This window comes from Bicyclus anynana, chromosome 17, assembly GCF_947172395.1.
Source record: "Bicyclus anynana chromosome 17, ilBicAnyn1.1, whole genome shotgun sequence".
Classification (NCBI taxonomy): domain Eukaryota; kingdom Metazoa; phylum Arthropoda; class Insecta; order Lepidoptera; family Nymphalidae; genus Bicyclus; species Bicyclus anynana.
Window position 1 is genome coordinate 4,383,341 of NC_069099.1, and position 23,473 is coordinate 4,406,813.

At 37.1% G+C, this 23,473-nt stretch overlaps 1 protein-coding gene across 4 annotated transcripts in view; it reads right to left on the reverse strand.

Moving 5' to 3' along the window:
* The window catches only part of LOC112044665 (protein fem-1 homolog CG6966), an 89,572-nt gene that overhangs the window by 13,289 nt on the left and 52,810 nt on the right, over nt 1-23,473 (reverse strand). For 3 of the 4 annotated variants that reach the window (XM_052886378.1, XM_052886379.1, XM_024080580.2), the window contains exons 2-3: nt 13,027-13,302; nt 2,349-2,508 (exon numbers count right to left, since the gene is read on the reverse strand). In XM_052886378.1, coding sequence (XP_052742338.1) covers nt 2,349-2,508; nt 13,027-13,155 — 289 coding nt within the window. In that variant the 5' untranslated portion in view covers nt 13,156-13,302. The remainder of the gene's footprint in view (nt 1-2,348; nt 2,509-13,026; nt 13,303-23,473) is intronic. The other variant, XM_024080582.2, reaches the window with a different exon arrangement.

Here is a 23,473-nt window from a genome sequence, read left to right on the forward strand (position 1 = left end):
CGTAAGCGGTTTTCTTGATTTCGTAATGAATTATCTTTCGCATTTATATACTAAGAAGATGATCAGGATCACTCAATGCAAGAATTAAGTACCTACACATCTCAATTATGAGTGAATGATTTTTGATCGTCAAGAATATAATAATTAGCAGTACACTAGAGATTTTTGTGACGTGTTTGTTCCCTAACGAGCAAGTCACAAAAAGTACTGTCACCATGCTAATAACATTGGTGAGAATTTCTAATTTTGGGGACTCCCAATAGAAGAGAAATTAGCTCTCGAAAGCAAGTATGCATTACCGTAAGGTAAAATGGCGTCAGGCCAAACGGTGACGCAATGAAAAGGTGAATGCGGACGTTAAACAATAACAATTGTGCTCTCACAGATACACTCATTGCTAGACCTTGTTAACATGTGTGGACTTTATATCATTAACTCTCGACTTTAAAATGAAGGGACTACAGTTCAAATTCGCTTATTGCAATGTATAGCTGTTTTGTTTAAAAATAAGCGAGACCCTGTTATTTTTTCAAGATAATAATGCTCAAATTTGCATTTACGACTATGTTACTTTATGACTAAACAATTTCAAAATTTTATTTAGTTCATTTCAATAGTATTTACAAGCGCTTTTCAAAATTTAAGTCCGTGTATGACCTACATCAATGGGTTCGGAATGCTGATTCTACTGAATAGAGCTGCCAAGAAAAGTAATTTATCTTTTTAAACGATCATTATAAATGATTAATTTGTCCACATTACCCCCAAAGCTATTAATTTCATCCAAATATTATATCATCATCATATCAGCCAATGGAAGTCCACTGCTGGACATCGGCTTTTAATACGGACTTCCAAACATCACAATCATAAGTCGCCTTCATCCAGCGAATCGCTGCGACTCGCTTGATGCGTCATCAGACCACCTGGTGGGGGATCGACCAACACTGCGCTTTTTAGTGCGAGGTCGCTATTCCAGCAGCTAGGGACACCAACGTCCATCGACTCTTCGAACTATGTGTCCCGCCCATTGCCATTTTATCTTCGCGACTCGTTGAGCTATGTCGGTGACTTTGTATTCGGAATATTATAATGTTTTAAAGTAGTTAGTGATATTTGTTAAGAACTGTTATCTCATAGGCTTTCCTGGTAAAAGCTTTTGTACAAATCGGCGTAACTCTGATGATTTCAGCGATACTCTGCAGGATAAATGCTACAATATGTTTGCATGTCGCTCAGAAGCTCATCTCAAATCGTCTAGTTGGATATCGTTATTGACTAGACTATATTCAACACCGATATTGTTCCGCGTGATTAAATCGCATGGTCGTGCCGTCATGCCACGCAAACGGATGCGTGACATTCCTGCACGCGACGGCCAGTGGTGTAGCGAGAGCGACTAGCGTATGTCACTTTCGTGTCGACAACCGACAGTGTGGTCGTTTGGCTCAAATTACACATTGAGCTCATTTATTTTTTATTAGTATACGCCGCGCGGTTTCACCCAAATGGTTCCCGTTCTCGCAGGAATACGGGGATAAAATATAGCCTATAGCCTTCCTCGATAAATGGGCTATCTAACACTGAAAGAATTTTTCAAATCGGACCAGTTGTTTCTGAGATTAGCGCGTTCAATCAAACAAACTCTTCAGCTTTTTAATATTAGTATAGATGGTAAAAGTTGACAGGCCAAGCAGAAAGATCACCTGATCCCTTGCCAACGAGAGAGCAACACTATAAGATATGACAGGAACTCAACTGTCTGGATGATTCAGATTGTTAGTTGTTTAGCCTATGTGGATGTGGATCATGAAGTCCTGGGTTCGAGTCTATATAAGTTACAGAGTATTTCTTTGTTCTAAGAATTTTAAGTTGAAAATCTTAGCTCGGAGTTGGGAAGTTGGTGGTGTCACCCCCGTGCCCCGAAATGCAAGTATGGTCGTGTCTTCGCTATCATTATTTAACCTCTGAGAGTAGTCGTTATTGAATTTAACAGTAACATCTTACAGCTATACCCACCAAGCCGCATTGGAGCAACGTGGTAAGACATCTACATCTCTTCTCCAGCCCTTTAGAGGGCTGTTAAAATAGTCTGATACCATTATCAGTTCATATAAAAAAAAGTATTAGAACAACTTTTGAAGAAAATTGTATGATTCTCGAACCTATTTTTACTGTTTCTAAAAAATCTCGTCGTTTTATCGTGGTATGTACCCGTTTAAATAACATTCATAATGAACAACCACGAAATAAGTTTAAAATCATTGGTTTCTAACCTACCTACTAACTAACTACGGTTAGTGGTTACTGGTCGCTAAAATAGGCTGATAACGATGAAGTTATGTTACCTGAACCAGGCTGTTCGATGTCAGCCTTGCACCGCTTGATCAGGTACTCGGCGACGTCATAGTGGCCGTTCCTGCACGCGATGACCAATGGCGTTGCGTCTGTCACTTTGGCACCTACTAACATGCTCAGCTCCTCCGAGCGCCAACTGTGTAGGTACATCTGCAACAAAGAAAATAGATATGGTCATAAACATGAACATGGCCATAAACATGGAATAGCTTAGGTTCAGGTGGTGTTTGGGGTCCCGAAGTGCTGTAATGGCGATCCCCCACCGAAAAGCGCGGTGTTAATCGACCCCGCATTAGGTGGACGGAGGACATCAAGCAGGTTGCCGTTGAATGCGGGTCGAGAACGTGGTGTTTGGAAGTCCATGCCAGAGGCTCATCTCCAGCAGTGGACGTTCATCGGCTGTTAAATTATTATGATGATTCCCTGTGGTAAGCCCAGGGTTTTCCATGCCCAAAGCCATTTATACTCAAATGCCAAAGGATAACAAGACTGGCTGTGTTTTAATGGATTTCCTTTGTAATATTCACTAGCAGATGATAGAATCAAAGGATTACTACTGAGAACTACAGTCAGCGCGTTATCAACTGATTCGTCGGGTCATCTATCATATCCCCACGTCTATTTGACATTTATGGGCTCTCGGCTCAGTTGATAACGCACCGACTATAGTTCTCAGTATAATAATCCGGCTTTGATTTTTCGGTAGTGGTAACTACTACTTACTAAGGCTAGAGAAGTAGATTGCATAATAAAGCCATGTAACCTAACCTAAGCATTAACAAATGCTCATTCAGTTCACAACTAAAATAAAACGTAATTAATTGTCTTCGACGAAAATCTCCATAACAATTCGGAACACCAAAAATCGTGTGCCAAATCTGCAATCTCCGAAAGCTTTCGCCTCCACAAATTATGCAATTAATATCCGATTGACCTCCTTTTCAAACCCACTAAAGCCTTTTCAAGTTGGCTAGACACAAATGTGACGACCCCAAATACTAGGAACGTTACGCCTGACGTAACACATTACGACACGTCGACTCATATTAAAAATGATAGCGTTTTCCGGTGCCAACAGCGTGTGACCCGGTTTCTGAACCTTGACACTAGACGGTAAATTGCATAGAAATCTTAACAACAAACCAATAGAAATGGCGTGACGCGCGACGCGCATGTTTGTCACCATGGATTTTTCATAATAATAGCACCTACAATATATTAACCTACTTATATTAAACTAACTGATGCCGCGTGGTTCCCGTAGAAATAAGAAAAGAATATTATATAGCCTATTGCCATCCTAAATGAATGGGTTATCTATCTAACACTGAAAGATTTTTTCAAATCGGACCAGTAGTTCGTGAGATTAGCGCGTTCAAACAAACAAACAAACTCTTCAGCTTTATAACTGCTACTTGTACCTGTACTTGATATTTTGTTTATTTGCTGTTAATAGGCGCCGAAACTCCTGGACCGATTTTAGGAAATTTTTCACCAAAGAAAGCTACATTACCTACAAGTAGCATGGGTTATATTTTTCCCCGTATTCTAACTGAATCAGAATTTACGCGAGTGAAACCGCGGGATATACTGACGCTACTGGAATCTATTGTTAGTACACGCCATTTCTATTACCTTGTTATTACTATACCGATGGTACCTCGGTACTTTAACAATGAACCGACGGCCTTTGGAAAGCGCGCTGTCGTGAACTTTAATGGTGTAATGGGGTTTTAAATTTCCAAAGGAAGTATATATCGTTCCTTCCTTTCAAAAATAACTGTGCTGTATCATTATTTATAATGACATGTAATGCTACGTTACAGACGTATACATATTACATGTATAAATTTATATGTTACACGACACACAATATATATATATACAATACAAATATAATCCCTATTTTCCTTTCCAAAGCTAAAAAAAATTACTTAACCGATTTTATTCATCTTTATTTTTCGTTTTCTATAATTTGTACAAAGGCTCTACAGAACAAAAAAAATAATAAAATTACACAGAAAATAATATCAAAGAAAATATAACAAATAATTTATAAATGGTTAAACGAGGAATTTGAACCTAGGACTCGTAAAACGACAATACAACTGAAGAAATTATGAATAATTATAATGAAGAAATTATGGTAATGATAATAAGATATAAAAGTCAAGTCGCTTTCGTTTCTTTATTAAAAATCCTATTACGTAAGTCACGAACTAGGTGATTAACGTTTGCATCACTGCATAATGCGGTAAATATGGCTTCGTAGTTACAAAATCTAGCCATGTAATAAAATACTTGGAATTTTGTCTGTACATCTATTAATTATTTCTATTGTTTAGTATACAAACTCAAATTAGTTTCATTCAAATACAAGAAAAATAAATTAATTAATTAAAAAAATAACAAAAACCCGACTGCATAAAGTATAAAAAAACTGAAAAGAAAAAAAACAAGCTCAGTCCATAAGTGTTGAAAGCAATTAGAAAATAGTCGGGGCCTTAGATATTGGATAGAATGATTTTCTTCTACATAATTTAATAGGTCCTGGCTGTTTTCTAATGACTGAGCTTGTTTTTTTTTTTTTTTTTTTCAAAAAAAATCAATTCATTATGACACCCGGTCATAATAATGAATTGATTGACACCTTATTGTGCATATGGTTTTTAACTAGGGTATGCACTATAAGTTAAAAATTGGAAAATTCCTTGGCCAACTATGTATTCTGTGGTCCATAGGTTTATATTGAGTCCGTAGTGTCTATAAAGTGCACCCTATTGTCTATAGGATAGGTTCCTATGGAGTAGGTGTATAAACATACATAATGCTAAAATCATAACGTAGTCTAGTCTAGTCAATATCCTTGTTATAATTATTGTAAAAAGTGTAGATATGAATATGTATATTATGTAGATAATTAGGTACGCTCCTCCATAAATCTTACAAAATTCTTATTTTGATGATTTTGACAACACTTTTTGATATTTATATGCAATCATTCAGGGAAGGCTTTCGTATGATGAGGTATGACAATTTTAAAGCGCGTCATTTTTATTTGAATAAAATATTATGCGTGTATTCTAAAAAAACTGCTGCTGACGACAACCAGTATTAGAGCGGAATCTAGTCAGTGGCGATCACAATAGATCGAAAGCGGTCAACATGATACATGGACCTCGTGAAAACCTGCAGAGCCTCTACATCAAGAAGAAGAAGAAGAAACACATTATAATAAGTAGAATGCACCACCAAAATTGAACAAAATCATACATCGTCGGACTCACATTTTTTTTTTACAAAATTATAATAATTATTGCGTTTTACTTGTGATCACGTGGAATATGCACACGTTATAAGATTTAAGAACCAAGTCCACTAACAACACGGAATGGAGTGGTTAGCAAATCTGTATAAAAATACTAAATTACATTTACATAAACATGTAAAATACTCACGTATAATAAAGTTAACTCCAAGTAACACAAAAAGGACGAATAAATAATAAAAACAAAAATAAATCAAATAATTATCCGTTATAAAATATAGCACAAGTAAACTTTAATCTGAACATTAATTATATTTGACACAATATTAAATTTATTTTATATTTAAAATATTTTAACTGGACGTAACACACGTCATTCCAGTACAAAGTGGAATGGTCATAATAAGCAAGTAGGTTAAAAGTTTTGAACAATACACCCTCTGGAAGCGTTGCCACAATGAGTACCTATTGTCTTTGATTGCGTCCAACAAAGACGTTTGACAAAGTGACTTTCAACATCGGGTCGAAAAAGTAAAGTCAATGATTGCAAATAAATAATTTAATAAGGTTTTCCATAATCCCTAATTATTATTATTATTGGTCACTGGTACTACGGTGTAGTCAAATAGTCCAAAACGTGAAAAACAGATATAATCACGAAAAGCTCCTAAAATATGAACTTCTTTTTTTTTAATTATTTACAAGTTAGCCCTTGACTACAATCTCACCTGATGGTAAGTGATGATGTAGTCTAAGATGGAAGCGGTCTAACTTGTTAGGAGGAGGATGAAAATCCACACACCTTTTCGGTTTCTACACGACATCGTAACGGAATGCTAAATCGCTTGGCGGTACGTCTTTGTCAGTAGGGTGGTAACTAGCCACGGCCGAAGCCTCCCACCAACCAGACCTAGACAAATTAAGAAAATCTCAATTTGCCTAGCCGGGGATCGAACCCAGGACCTCCGTCTTTTAAATCCACCGCGCATACCACTGCGCCACGGAGGCCGTCGAATGCTGTCATGTTTTAGATGTTATTAAAAATTGATTTTGTTGCTATGAAAATAAAAATTTCAGGCTAATACATTTCCAAAGGTTATTCCAAATCGAATGAGCTATCGCTTATATTTTAGGAGCATTGTCTTTCTTCTTTTTCACGTTTTTGAATTATTTGACCAGACTAATGCCAAAGAACACAAAATTCCCAACTCTAGGCTGGGTTTTAGAACGAAATATTCCTCAGATGAGCTCAAATAGCCCAGTGGATATGACCTCTGCCTTCGACTCGGAGGGTGTAATTTTGAATCCGGTCTAGGGCATGCACCTCCAATGTTTTTTAGTTGTGTCGTCGTCATCAACCCATATTCGGCTCACTGCTGAGCTCGAGTCTCCTCTCAGAATAAGAGGGGTAAGGCCAATAGTCCACCACGCTGGCCCAATGCGGATTGGCAGACTTCACACACGCAGAGAGTTAAGATAATTCTCTGGTATGCAGGTTTCCTCACGATGTTTTTCTTTACCGATTGAGACACGTGATATTTAATTTCTTAAAATGCACACAACTGAAAAGATGGAGGTGCATGCCCCGGACCGGATTCGAACCCACACCCTCCGGAATCGGAGGCAGAGGTCATATCCACTGGGCTATCACGGCTCATACTGGGCTATCACCCCTCATTTAGTTGTGTGCATTTTAAGAAATTTAACTTCACGTGAAATCTTAGCCATATTGGTTGAGCCTATCTCATTCTCGAGAATCTCATTCGAGAAAAGACTCGTGCTCAAGAGTAAGCTGAATATGGGTTGTTAATTATGATGAATGATGATGATTCCTTACAAGAAATAAAAGCTCTGTTTTTCATAGCTCAACCCGGTTCTTCGTAATCTGAAGCCAAATTTGCCAACCACTGAACCATCGACGCACTTGAATAATGTGAAATGTGTGTATTTTAAACAATACAATAACAACGGCAATTGAACAATGTAGAGTCAACGTCTCTTAAGGTTCCTCCGGTTAATGAATGAGTAAATTAATTATTCATCATTAGCAATGCGTGATGTGTATTGTCAAATATAGTGAGCCAACCAAAGATTTTATACTATAGATATATCACTAGCGCACCGAAACAGCTCCCGCATTCTGTAAAGTAAGCATGCAGATTACGATTTTGAATGTTGCCAGGAGGTTTGTTGTCCCATAGATAGATAGATTTATTTGCACACCACAAAGACAAATACAAGTGAAATAAAAACAAATTAGGAAGAGATCAGCATACAAAAGGCGGCCTTATCGTAGCGATTTCTTCCAGGCAACCTTCGGTTTAGGAAAACTAAAGAACATCAGCAGGTGGCGTAAAACAAAAATAACCATAGTATTAGTAATACACATACATACAAATAATTTACATCCTAACACATAAACAATATTACACAAACACCTACAATAATGAATAAAATACATATCAAAATATACTAATAAATACATTTAGAAGAAAAATAATATATACAGATCGTCTTTACTGCACCAGATAATGAGTCTTTACGGCATTTTTAAAAATGTCCAGTGTCTTTGATTGCCGTATGTTTAAAGGGAGAGCATTCCATAACTTAACGGCTTGCACAACGAAAGAATGTTTATAAAATTTCGTCTTATGCACGGGTAAACATAGAGTTAGTTATCGACACTGTCTCAGTTCAGACTGCACTCCCTGAAACGTAAATTTCTCCTTCAGATACTATATATTCCCATATTCCTACAGCAACAGGAACCACGCGATTGACACTGCAGGGCGTTTGCCAGTACGCAATATAAATTGAATGCATTGTTTGTTATTTTAAGAACAAACAAAGCATACTATTAAAAAAAAAATATATGCAAACAAAGTCGCGGGCATTAATTAATTATCAAGTCACAGGAAGACCTCCAGGAACTGCGTGTCACAATGGGTATTGTCTCGAATTGCGTTTCACAAAATCGTAAGAACAAAGAGTCTGTCGAAACTGGGTCGCCGTCCACCCGCAGGGTCAATGTCATATCGTATCATGAATCATTCACCGATTTCCAATAACGAGGAAGTTCTACATACGGCATGATTTTGACGGCCTCCGTGGCGCAGTGGTATGCGCGGTGGATTTACAAAACGGAGGTCCTGGGTTCGATCCCCGGCTGGGTCGATTAAGGTTTTCTTAATTGGTCCAGGTCTGGCTGGTGGGAGGCTTTAGCCGTGGCTAGTTACCACCCTACCGACAAAGACGTACCGCCAAGTGATTTAGCGTTCCGGTACGATGCCGTGTAGAAACCGAAAGGTGTGTGGATTTTCATCCTTCTCCTAACAAGTTAGCCCGCTTACCACTAGGTGAGATTATAGTCAAGGGCTAATTTGTAAAGAATAAAAAAAACGGCACATATTATGTTGTATGTATGTTTGAAGAGGAGAGCGTAGTCTTGAACCCCTCACCCCTGTCATTCTGACTGGTGCTCAGCTCACTCAACAGTTAGCCGAATATGGGTTCATAATGATGTAAGTTTGTATACATTTGTATGTACACATTGATAAAACATAAGATGTGAAAATATGTCGTAAAATATTTTTCACCTTTATTTGAAAATTCTTTTTGATCGCGGTTTTATTAGTTTTGTTAGTTAAGTTATGTAATGTTTGCCGGGCCAGTTACAATATTATGAGATTATTGAAATATACTCATATATTATGTATAAATAAACGACCATAATTCTAAGTAATCATAGAGTATTTATTGTATTTAAAATAATTTCCATAGCGTGTTTCTATAGATATGACTCCTGCAAATTATTTATTTTTACAAAAAAACGTTTTCAACCTTCACATTAAGCGCTTCCATATACATATATAATATCTGCAGGCGTGCCTGAGTGAGTCGTGGATGATCTTCGAGATACATACGAGTATGCATACCTATATTAGTCTTAAAATCTAAATTATATGAAACTAGCGGACGCCCGCGACTTCGGCCGCGTGAAACTCGATGTAAACTTTCAACTTCCTCTGCTCAACCCCCACCCTACCCCTACAAAAAAAAGTATCCTATGTCCTTCTCCTGGCTCTAAACTACCTCCCTGCCAATTTTCAGCTAAATCGGTTAAGCTGTTCTTGAGTTATAAGTGGAGTAACTAACACGACTTTCTTTTATATGTATATATAGATTATAAATAGTTTAAAAAACTAAAAAACACGCTTTTAGCACGTACTAAAAATTACAAATATTGGATTTAATTAACTTTTCGTATTCTTGACAGCAAAGCCTTTCATTTGATATCCATATCATGGGGGTGGATTTTAAACAGCCAGTCCGCCACCTTCACCACCAAATTGGATTTGTATTGAAGTTTCTTAGCTAGTCATGTATTGTCGTATTCCCCTCAAAGTAATTATTTCAAAGAAATCGACACATCGCATAAAACGGACTTTTAATTTTACGATAAATAAAATCCGTTCGATGCGATCCATACGATGCGGATCAGTGGACGCACTTGTATGATTTTCTATACAAAGAATACTAAAATCCATTTGATGCGATGCATCCGATAAGTACAATGCGGATCTGTGGATGCCTGCTATATAGCAGTTAATCAGTTTGCAAGCTATTTTCGTCAGCAAAAATACGCAATTCCAAAAGTAATTATACCTCCAGTCCGTTAGTCTCAAAACAATGAACATTAAAGTAAAATAAAATAAAAAGATCGTAATCACGTAACCACGTGAAGGCTGTAATAGAACGTGACGAGATTTTAACACAAGAACAAACACAAACAATGTCAATGACCTATCAGCTGATTAGTGACGTCATACACGGAGCGGCCTCTAAAATGTAAGCGGCAAACAATTTCCAATTTCGCACGGCTTAAGGCAGTCGCACACGATCAAGTTTATCGTCCGTTTTAATTCTACAACAAGTTAGCCCTATACTGTGATCTCACCTACTTAAATGACGATCCAATTAAAGATGGAAGCGGGCGGATTAAAGGGATTAAAGATGGTAATAGACGTGATAGCCCAGTGGATACGACCCCAGCCTCCGATTCCGGAGGGTGTGGGTTCGACTCTGGTCCGAGGCATGCAACTCCAACTTTTCAGTTGTGTGCATTTTAAGAAATTAAATATCACTTGCCTTTTGAGACAGGTGAAGAAAAGACATCGTGAGGAAACCTGCATACCACAGAATTTTTGTAATTCTCTCCGTATGTGAAGTCTGCCAATCCGCATTGGGCCAGCGTGGTGGACTATTGGCCTAACCCCTCTTATTCTGAGAGGAAATTCGAGCTCAGTAGTGAGCCGATTATGGGTCGATCAAATCAAATCAACTCTTACGTGGCATAGTAGCGGAACGCTAAATCGGTAGGCGGTAAACCTTTGCTTGTAAAGTGATAACTAGCCAAGCCCGATGCCTACCACCAATTTAGAGAAATAACTTTAGCTGACCCGAGCCGAAAATCGAACCTACGACCTCATAATTGACAACCACAGCAATACCGTCTGTGCCAGAGAGGTCATCAGAAGCGCTTAGAGACGTAGACACTGAAAATAAATATCACCCCATAACCATATTGCGATATTTTTTCACTGTACACTTCCAAGCGCTTTGAAGGACGGTAAACTAATACCGTCTGTGCCGTAGAGGTCGTCAGCGGCGCCTAATGATTTAGGCAAATAACAAAGACAGTGAAATATCAAACCACATATTTCACTGTCCACTTTCCTAAGCGCGCTGCAAACAGAAAGGTAAACTTGATTGTGTGTGACCGACGTTACTTATTGGAAATTGCGCACGCAAAATACAGGAACCATTTTTTTGACCGGAGCAATTATTGTTGTTTGGAAATTTTCCTATCAATACTGACACGTTCATAATTAATTCTTCGTTACGAAGTCGACCTCCTTTAATTTGGCGTGCATTTCGTATCTGCATAAAGTCAATGCAAGCAAATACAGCTGCATCAAAATAAACATATTTTTTATTTATTTTACAAGTTTACTTTTGACTGCGACCTTCACTTGATGCTAAGAAGATGCATTCTAAGATGGAAACGGAATTACTTAAAATAAGTAAGTTCATTATATCCATACGGTTTCTATGAGACATAGAAAACGTATGGATTAGTAAGCGTAAGTGTTAACGCACACGGGCCATACGCGACAGCCACAAACGCCGTTACAAGAAGCTAGAAGAGACCACAAAAGTAGCTGAATTGCGCTACAGCCACTTGTGGCCAGTGGTCGACACTTGTGGTCGGTGGCAGCTACTTTTTTAACCCATATATGCAGTATCATAATCGAGTCCGCCAAAATGTATGAAAAGTACAGGAAATATGCCGGTAGCGGCGTTTTGTGGTTTTAGCCGGTGGCCCGTGTGCGAGAGCCCTTAAATAGCGTGACGGTACTTGTCGGTAGGGTGGTAAATACTCCGATAGAGACCTACCAACAGACCAGACTTGAGTCAATTTTGGAAACAATAAAATCAGAAACTGATTTGAGCTGTGAATAGAACCCAGGACCACAGAATACAGGCCTATTGAACACAGATTACATAATATGTACAAGCCAGAACACACAATAACCAGGAGTCAAACGAAAATATTATATTAAAAAAACTTCGTCTGCCAAAAACCAATTTATATAATTATGCTAATTGCATAAGTTTGGTTTGCCATTAATATAATATTCTAATAACTGATGCTACACGACAAACAATAATAATAATTTAATATGAATAGAATTATATAATTCTATTCATATTTAATTATTATTATATCAAAATGAAAAAAATGTTTCGTCGTACTGACTACTATATTTTTTTCACGGTCAAATCGACCTTAATCAATACGAGGGTTATCAAGACTTGTCAAGATAAAAATATTCGTATAATAATAAAACCTATTCTCTTTTGAAGACGAAATTTGACTAACCCACCTTTCCTGACGAGCTGGTTGAGTATTTTGGAAGTTGTTTTTTTGGGTTAGGTACCCTGTTAACGTACCCACCATATAGCCTAGTGGATATGACCTCTGCCTCCGATTCTGGAGGGTGTGGGTTCGAATCTGGTCCGGGGCATACACCTCCAACTTTTCAGTTGTGTGCATTTAAAAAAAAAAAATCACGTGTCTCAAACGGTGAAGGAAAACATCGTGAGGAAACCTGGATAGAGAATTTTCTTAATTCTCTGTGTGTGAAGTCTGCTAATCCGCATTGGGCCAGCGTGGTGGACTATTGGCCTAACCCTTCTCATTCTGAGAGGAGACTCGAGCTCAGCAGTGAGCCGAATATGGGTTGATGACGTAACGTAAACTCAGTGGATATACTCAACAACATGCCAGGTTCACAGACAGTGAGGCACCTGGAAGAAGAACATTAAGTAGATGTTACCTTCTTGATCCGTCTAAGCAGTCGTTTGTGACGCCGCAGCAGAGTTTTGCCGCAACGTCGGAGCCTCTCGATCCATCGGCACCTCACTGGCACCAGGTCAATCAAATCCCATACACCGGACACTGACATACTGGTACTGTCTACACTACATTACACTACACTGTGACACTCGCCTTCAAACGGCCGACCAATATGGTAACACTAATAATTTCTTATGATTATAGTTTTAGGTTTTGATTAATTTTATCACTTTCCAATCAATTGGAATCAGTCCAACTGTAAGATGAAGATTTGTTATTTTTTATTGTGTAATTGCTGTAGATTCGATAGTAGGACTGTCAGTTTTACTGTTAAAATCCACCAGATTTAAACGCGTGGATTAGAAGATAGGGCTGATATTTCTTAATGTGATGGTAGCTCGCTTGATGTCGTCAGCCAACTAACCCTTATCAATGCTATTCCAGCACTTTGTGACCCTAACGTCTATTAGCTCTTCGAATTATGTGCACCACCCATTTGCCACTTTAGCTTTGGATCCGAGGATCTCCTAATTTGTGATTTAGTCACGTAGAGATACTTCGTGATAGTTACTTCGAGTCGCATAGCTCACTCCTTCGCCATCTGTGTGACTCTCGATCCTTATGAGGCCCATAGTTAGCATTCTAAATACCACCTAATACAATTTTATTTAAATCTTGTCACAACTAAAGAGCTACCCTAAATTATCCTCTATCTGAAAACAAGTCATATTATATGACTACCTTAACGAAGAATCCGTTAAAAGGGGCTTTATTATGCAGCTACCCTCAAAGTCACGTCCTTCAGAGGCCTTGGAAAAGCTTCACTGTGGCGTGATATAAAACGGGACTACATTAAATTATTGTCACGTTTCTCTCTGTTACGATCATTTTACTGTTACATAATGTCTTGGTTAAAATTAAAATGTAATACGACCTAAATATTTTTTTCCAAAATAGGTATAATCTACTAACTACTAAAAATATTAAGTTAATGAACTTATCAGTAAAACCATATGAACCTAATGAAGCCTATAAAAATAAAATCGATCTAATGACGTTTACAAATACATAAGTAGGTTAACATACTACGTGATATTGCAAAAATCCATGAATTATTGAGGTACAGTGTATCGAAATACAACTCTCTAAAAATAAAATAAAATCTCAAAGAGCCAATAATAATAGCCAATAGAACTTTCCAATGCAGTTTTTCGCCTTTCGATTTATTGATATTTTATGTTCTACTTATTGTAACGAAACGACAAAAAACGAAATTAAAACCGTCAAAATGGAGCACGATAAAAATAAATTTTTATTACTTATCTGTAATGCGTATTTTAGAAATCGAAACACCTTTTACTTGTCAACATTGATAATAATATACATAAGAAAACTATAGCGTTAGCTTTTAGCGTTTTCTGTTCTGTAAAAACTATTATTTACGCAAGCGACTTCGTCCGCGTGGAATTCAGTTTTTGTAAATCCCACGAAAACTATGGATTTTTCCGAGATGAAAAGTAACCTATGTATTAATCCAGAGTAAAATCTATTACTATTTCAAATTTCAGCCAAATCGCTTCAGTAGCCGCAGCGTAAAGAAGGAACAAACATACACACACGCACACTTACACATAAACTTTCGCCTTTATAATGATAGTGTGTCTAGACGACACCATGAAGAATCGTTATGGTGTATTTCTACTGCTTCAAACGCTATTGGGCAGTGGCGTGGACATAGATGCAAAAAGGCACTGTTTTACCTCAGTTGCAGACATACAGAGTACTCAGTAAGAGCCTGTATTCTCCATTTTGTATAATTAATTTGTATGCATAGTGCTTACCCTAGGTAAAAATAGATTAGATCGATTTTATATGCACGCCACTGCCTTTATGATGTTGGTACCTACTATCAATTTTGTCAATGATAGCCACTCATGACGAGTGACATGTGCTATGTACGAGAGAAACTACGAGCCGCAGCTAGTTATACATATAAAAGTGACAAACAACGAAGTTAAACACTGCTATTATATAATTTTATTTTTTTTAAAGAATATTTGCCATATCTTTTAAATATGACCAATATTTTAATTCCCATTCCCCGCCAACTAGTCGGCAAAGACTGTGTTAGGAGTGGGTACGACAATAGTACCACGGGGCGGGGATCGAACCACCACCCCTCGGTGATGTGTCCGACCGCTCTTACCGTTGAGCTATTGAGGCTCTACCTATGATATTATAAAAAAAAAGAATTTGTTTGTAGATGCAAATTTTTGGCACATTTTGTATATGCATATGATAGACAGACTCATGACATGTGTAAATACGTATGAGACCACGAGGCGATGCTAGTTCGCGTGACATGTGCTATATACTCGAGTGAAACTATATACGGAAGCTGATTATATAACAACACAAATAACCATAGAGTACGTTAAAACTATAATTCCGTGGTGATACGAGTGAACATTTAAGTTAAACTCTTGCAATTCGAATAACGAACAGATAACCTTGTAAGGCACGACCTTCTAGAGAAGGACCTTCCAAAAATGCTAACAAGCTGTAGGAGGAACCGTTGTGGTCGTACAATCAATGAATTCTATTAATATATTTCCGAAAACGGTATTTTTTATACCTTGCACAAACCCAAAGTAAACTTGGAAAATCGATCATCCATAAACGCAGAGGAACCTACTCGTAATTCGACTAATTATTTTTCTGATTGTTTAAATGCCGTAGGCTCCTTAATGGGACCTCAGCGGCGTCATCGGGGGGTTTAGGCGAGCACAGAAGCATCGCCTGATGGGGCCTGACCCGAAGGCAGAAGCAGAATAGATGGACGTAACGACTCTCTAAGGGCATCTCCTCTGATTTTCTAAGTCCTAAGTTGTGAAGGAAAAGCAGTTCCTTTTTAATTTAAATTTTAGGAAGGCAGAAATGTCAGCTTTTGCTCCTATAGGTAAGTAAGTAATCAATTATGGAGTTTGGTTCGGGGCTTTAGAAGATAGCAGGTTTCAAGGGTCAAAAAAGTCACAGACATAAGTTATCCCACGACAAACATTTACATAGTAAGCCAATACTAGTCGTGAGTCGTGATAGCCCAGTGGATATGACCTCTGCCTTCGTTTCCGAGGGCGTAGGTTCGAATACGGGCATCCACCTCCAACTTTTCAGTTATGTGCATTTTAAGAACATTGAGGAAACCTGCATATCCGAGATTATTTTCTTAATTAACTACATGTGTGAAGTTTGCCAATCCTACTATTAGCTTAACCCCTCTCATTCTGAGAGGTCCCAAACATGGGTTGTTAATAATGAATCATGATGAATAATAATGCATATTGCTTACTGCTAAGAAAGTTATCATGAACAGCCTACTCTAGAGGCCCTTACCAAACTCTCCCTAACTCTATCAGAGTGTATGATAGAGTTAGGGTAGAGTTGGTTAGTGTTCTGCGTGTTCTCAAGTTCTTACACCCTTCCAGAATGTGTGGCTTGACCGTTTCACGACTCAAGGACCTATTAGAAAGCTCAACTTAAGGTGTAAAGAGTTTGAAATGAAAAATTGTTTAATATCGAGCATTTACACTTCGTTATAATTATATTTATTATATATGTTACGTGTTTTGTATTTATGTAAGTATTATTTTAATTACCATCCGGTAGGTTTAAGTAATACGTAATTGCCATTTTTACGTATAAATAGTTGTAAGTTTGTGCAAATTGGATATTATATTATGAGTAGAGTACCTATGTAATAACTTCCTTATTGAAAATACCGGATAATCTTAACATATCAATGTTACTTTTAGAATTATATCATTTATGAATGTATTTACCGTCAAAGAACATCAAGTCTTTCATGCGTAAGTAATCTTTGAAGTACCTAATATTATTTAAATCCAAATTAATTTAACGTTTTCTTGTAACGATTTTTTTTGTTATGAAGAATCATAAATAACAGGATTTATAAAATACAAAATATTGCTGTATAACCAAATACAACACATTTATTTTATTGTATACTAATTTGTAATGAAACTTTAGATGTATGTGTGTATATACATATATATGTATATATAGTTTATATTAGCAGGACCTCGCGGTTTAAACCTGCAAAGTTCCCTTTCCCGTGGGTAGGTATACAGGAATAAATTAATTATGTACCACATAATATAACTTTTAAATTTTCAAATCAGTCCAGTATTTGTTGAGTTTATTCGTTATGTATAAAAATACAATATAAGCTTGGCAACTTCGTTCGTAACACTCCCGATGTAGCGCGCGAGCCGATGACGTGTAGCGATGAATGAAAACCCCACGACTGATGCACGTCACTTTTTATTAGACAACACTGCATAGTTTCCGTCCCTATAGGAATAGGAATGAAATAAAGCCCATGGTACTCCCTTTAAAATGTAGCTTGAATTGGAATTCTCAAAATCGGTGTAAATAAAGTTGCTTCTACTCATCATCATCATCATCATATCAGACGATGGACGTCCACTGCAGCACAAAGGCCTTTTGTAGTTGTGTTAATTCCAAACATCACGATACTGAGCCACCTGCATCCAGCGAATCCCTGCGACTCGCTTGATGCCGTCAGTCCACCTGGTGGGGGGTCGGCCAACACTGCGCTTACTAGTGCGGGGTCGCCATTCCAGCACTTTGGGACCCCAACGGCTCTTCGAACTATGTGCCCCGCCCATTGCCACTTCAGCTTCGCAACTCGTTGAGCTATGTCGGTGACTTTGGTTCTTCTGCGGATCTCCTCATTTCTGATTCGATCACGCAGAGATACTCCTAACATAGCTCGTTCCATCGCCCGCTGTGTGCTTCTACTAAAGCAAAGCAATTATTAATTACGTAGTGGAACATTTTGTAGTGTTCACTTCGGCAATTTCGTCTTATTTCGGTCAAAAGACACGCCCTCAATGGCGTTCATTGACCTACGTATTTTAGCACTATCAGCTTTTTTTTTTAAACACAAACTAACCATTTTATTTTATCATTGATTCAAAATATTAGAATTGCTTGTTTGAGTTTGTTATTTGTATTTTTTTTGAAGCCCCGAGTGGTGCAGTGAGTAGTACCTGTCGTCGGCTTCCAAGGTCGCGGGTTCGATTTCCTCAACTGGAAAATATTCATGTGATGAGCATTGGTGTTTTCCAGGGTCTGGGTAGTTTAATATGAAAATATTAAAAGTGTTTATGTATATTATATACATAAATATGAATATTAATTATCAAAACATCACAAGCGACGCATAATGTGGGTCTGGGTGTGCCAATATTGTCCTAATAAATTTATTTATTTTTCTTAATAAGCTTCTATCTTAGATAGATGCATTTTTAGTCAAGAAAATCATCTATCTTACTAATCAGTTATGTGTACATACGCCACAGTTTAAATTAATTATCGCAAGCAATTCAGTCGCTTTGATTATCAATTAAAACCTCCGTTATCAGAAACTGTAAGTTTTACTTCATAATTGCCGGTCTATAGTAGGTAGAGCAAGACAAATTATTTTGATTTCAAACGATAACCATTGGAATATTATATACAAAAGTTAATGTTACCTTGGAATCAGAAGTGGGATACATGAATTTCATTTACTACTGTTAGTTGAGTTTTTCATTTCGGACCAAGGGACATTTTAGAACGCTTGTAACTTTTTTTTTTGTTGTTTAGGCTTGCGCTTGTTTACAACCGTCTATGATGAAGCACGCTTGCCTAGAAGATGCCTATGCCTAGAATCAGTGTCAGACTTCATCAAGCTCAATTAAAACAACGATCGTTTAAAAGTTGCAACGTTAATTACTGGAGTAGGTGATGGGTCAACCTACGTATGAACTGATGTGTGATTTGTGTGCTCATATATGTGTGATAAGTTACACACATACAATCCATGATCCATGCAACTGGGTCGAAATATCGACATTAAAAATCTCGTCGTTTTAACGTGGTATGTACCCGTTTAAATAATATACATACATACGGTTTTCGACTTCACTTATCACCATAATAAAATAACATAACACAACCTGACGTTTCAAAAGTGCTTGTAAAGTAAGCCTACCCTACTTTTAATAAACGACTTTGACTTTGAATTTAAGGATCGAACCAACACAACAACCTTCGTTAAGTTTATTATAGAACCAATGACACAGCTCAAACTCCGTGTGAGGTATCGGAAGTTTAGTGTTACCATCCTGTCTACCTACTTTCCCATGACCTTAGGGTAATCGGTGTTACTCGTAAGTAAAACCTGTCAACAATTAGTCACCTACAGTGTTTTTTTTAATATTTAAATTTCGTGTTACTGTATTCATGTCTTTCGTACTCAAGATATAATTTTAATCTAAATATATAAACTCAAAGGTGACTGACTGACATAGCGATCTATCAACGCATAGCCCAAACCACTGTACGGATCGGGCTAAAATTTGGCAGGCAAGTAGATGTTATGACGTAGGCATCCGATAAGAAAGGATTTTGATTAATTCTACCCCCAAAAGGGATAAAATAGGGGATGAAAGTTTTTATGAAACCTCAATTTTCCGGCGATTTGGCTGAAATTTGGAATGAAAATAGATTTTACTCCGGATTAACACATAGGTTTCTTTTCATCCAGGAAAAATCCATGGTTCCCGCGGGATTTGTGAAAAACTTAACTCCACGCGGACGAAGTTGCGGGCGTCCACTAGTTCACTATAATTTCCCTTTGCCTTTGTGTTAATCCAGAGTAAAATCTACTTTCATTCCAAATTTCAGCCAAATCGCTTCAGTAGCCGCAGCGTAAAGGAGGAACAAATATACATACAAACTTTCGCCTTCATAATATTAATGTGATCAAAAGATGACTTCACGTTAACGCCTCCCAATCGTTTTGAGGACACTCATGCGTTATGAGTGTACTCAAAACGTCATTCTAATACATCCGCCGAGTATTTGCACATGAGTGCTGTTGACACTGCGCGTTTACATAACAATGTTATGTGTGTTTGACTGCCGTGCACGGTTTATGTAACATACGTTTTATACTTTAACCTCATTCCCCATTTACAAATAATACAAATAATAAAGGAAAGAAAAAGAAATAGAATATAGCGGACGCTAAATAAGTATAAATATGAAAATGGTAAGGTTAGGTTAATTTTTTTTTTAGTTAGCACGTCGATTATCATTCTACAAACGCTAACGCTTTAAAAACTAAACAAATGTATATAAATAACAGACCCGATCGATAACTTGACCACGTTGGCTGTCGATAACAAATGTCATTTCCTTACATTTTATAATTTTCGAAAAGTACGAGATTTAAAAAGATATAGAAATATACAATTATTCCTCAAACTCGTGGGCAGGTATAGTATACTTTTCATCACGCTTAGATCAATAGAATGAAGGGAAATGTTGGGAAAACGGGAGAAGTTACTCCATTTTTACAGCGATACTACTGTAAGGGTTGGGATCAAAGAAGTAGATCTAAGGGCGGAACAAGTCGCGGGCGTCCGCTTGTTTTATTAATAATGAGTTCTAGTTAGTTGATAGTTATAATATTTCTTTATATTATACATGTACATTACAAGGTTTAGTTTGATATTATTTACTATCGTTTGCAAATATCAAGGTGTTACAAGTATGTAGTTCTAATTTGGCCATAGTGTGGGTGACTTTGATTCCTAACTAGGTAGTAAATATTGTGATCAAGTTATCAAATATTTATAATCAACGGCGGAGTCGTGACATTGAACAAGTATTTACATTTGTACATAATATAAGATCACAATATCTTAATCCGAAAGGAATCTAAAGTTAATATAATATTACGTTTACTTTAGATACAACTAAAAAATATTATTAGTAAATAAATTAATTTAATATCAGGGAAGGGTCGTAGAAAATAGATTGGCATAAGGATTACAACTACGGGACATGATAGCCCAGTGGAGATGACCTTTGCCTTCGATTTGGAGGGCGTAGATTCGAATCCGGTTCGGGGCATTCACCTCCAACTTTTCAGTTATGTGCATTTTAAGAAATTTAATATCACGTGTCTCAAACGGTGAAGGAAAACAACGTCAGAAACCTGCATACCAGAGAATATCTTAATTCTGCGTATGTGAAATCTGCCAATCAATCACAATCTGCCAATGACAAGGCCAAACTTCTCTCATTCTGAGAGGAGACTCGTGCTCAACAATGTGCCGAATATGGGTTATTAATGATAAATTACTACGACTAGCTTTAGCGTTTTCCATGTTCTGTGAGGACACTGAACACTAGGTAAATTATAATAAAAGAATAGAAATCGAAATTTGAGAAAAATACCAATGGACCAATAGAACTCTTAAAGTAACTATCATTCGCTCTTTTAAAGTTTCACTATAATCTTATCATCATCACTATACCGATTTCATGCTGTTTCCACAAAGATACATATTGGCTTAGCTACACTGAGATTGGACACAAGGAAAAATGTTTAAACAAGAAATGACTTACAAACTCACGAATTCATTACTAATTGTATCACGGACCAAAATCACGAGCTACCACTCACAATATAAATAATTCTGACACTAATAAGCCAAAATATGAATAGGTAAATTGTAATAAGGATCCGTCGCTCAGAGCAGTGAGCCTTCAACAGCGCGGGGCGGCCTCAATTAATCAATATCAATAACAATCAACGAACCTTGCCAAAGGATCGAAACTGCGACTAAATTAACGAAACTCTTCCGGCATGCGGCGGGGAGACGTCGTACGTCTTTTTTTTTTAATTTCCTCTCGTAAAAAACCTGTACACATGGACCGAGATCCTGTAATAGCTAGACATACAAGAAGAAAGAAAGAATAAGAAAGAAAGATTTTATTTGGCAAAACACAAAAAAGGAAATCATGACACATAAATACAAATAGAGAAAAAAAAATACAACGACGTATGTACCGTAGGTACAGTATAATGTCGTTGTAGACATACCTAACAGGACGGCTGTATGTTTGTCAGTCTATACTCCTACTATAGGTAAGTACGGTAGCCAAGTATGGAGTTTGGAATGTAGCAATTTTCTTTCAAGGCTTCAGAACCTGAAATGTCCAAGTATTAACGGAACTCTTCCAGCAAGCGGCGGCGAGACGTCAAGTCTTTGTTTTTATATTTTCTTCTCCATATTTGGCTACTTTACTTATCTTTATTAGGATCATATACAGATGAACTTACAGCCTTCCTAAAATGAGGTATATCTAGCTATCGCAGGCTTTCGGTCCACGTGTACAGGTTTCGTATGAGAGGGATTAAAAAAAAAGCGTTCGACGTCAAACCGCCACTGGAGTTTCCTTAATACATTTCAGGATCTAAACCTTGATGTGACATTTTTTTTTGTATACAGAAAAAGAAAATCTGCTACTTACTAATAGATAGGGTCTGGCTATCACAGTCTCTCTGTCTACAAGAAAATCCGGTTGAAACGCGACCGCTCTCCGGTGCTTGCATTACACGAGCGGGTTACTGCAGTCGTTACTTGTTTAACTACTCACTTTTACTTGAGCTATATACGCGTGTAGAATTTATAGTTACGAGCTAAAGTTGTTGAGTTTTCACAAGCAGGAATGGCTGGAAAGCTTCTTGTTAAAACTTTATTAAAAGTGCCTCAGTTACTAATATAGGCACTATAAAATTGTGTCCATTTTACAAACACGTTAAATATTACTTATATAGGTTCAGCTTCTTTAAAATTAAAGATAAACGTTAATTAATTACTGTTATAATATTACATGTTTTATAGTAGATATCATAAACAAAGCTTATCTCACGTTAACAAGAAAATTACAATACTTATACAGTTTTATAAAATCCACTCCTAAAATACGAGTAGGAAGTACAAATCCACTCCCAACTTTCACTAAGTAGAAGAAAGAAGAAACTATCATCTCGGTCATGGTTACCAAGGGATTGTTTTATATAAAAACTAGCGGATGCCCGCGACTTCGTCCGCCCTTAGACCTCCTTAATCCAGCCCTTACAGTAGTATCGCTATAAAAATGGAGTAACTTCTCCCGTTTTCTCAACATTTCCCTTCACTGCTCTGCTCCTATTGATAGTAGCGTGATGAAAGTATACTATATCCTGCCCAGGAGTATGAAGAATAATTGTACCAAGTTTCGTTAAAATCCAGTATTTTATGTTTCTATAATGAACATACAGACAGACAGAAAGATACATTTTTAGCATCAGTATCGCTCACTAATCACCCCCTGATAGTTATTTTGGAAATATATTTCATGTACAGAATTGACCTCTCTACAGATTTATTATAGGTATAGATATAGATAGACAAAGAACAAGTTATACCCAAATATTAACAAAGTAAGTTTTATCCTAAATATTTCTATTTTATTCGTCGATATTATCCTGAATACAAATC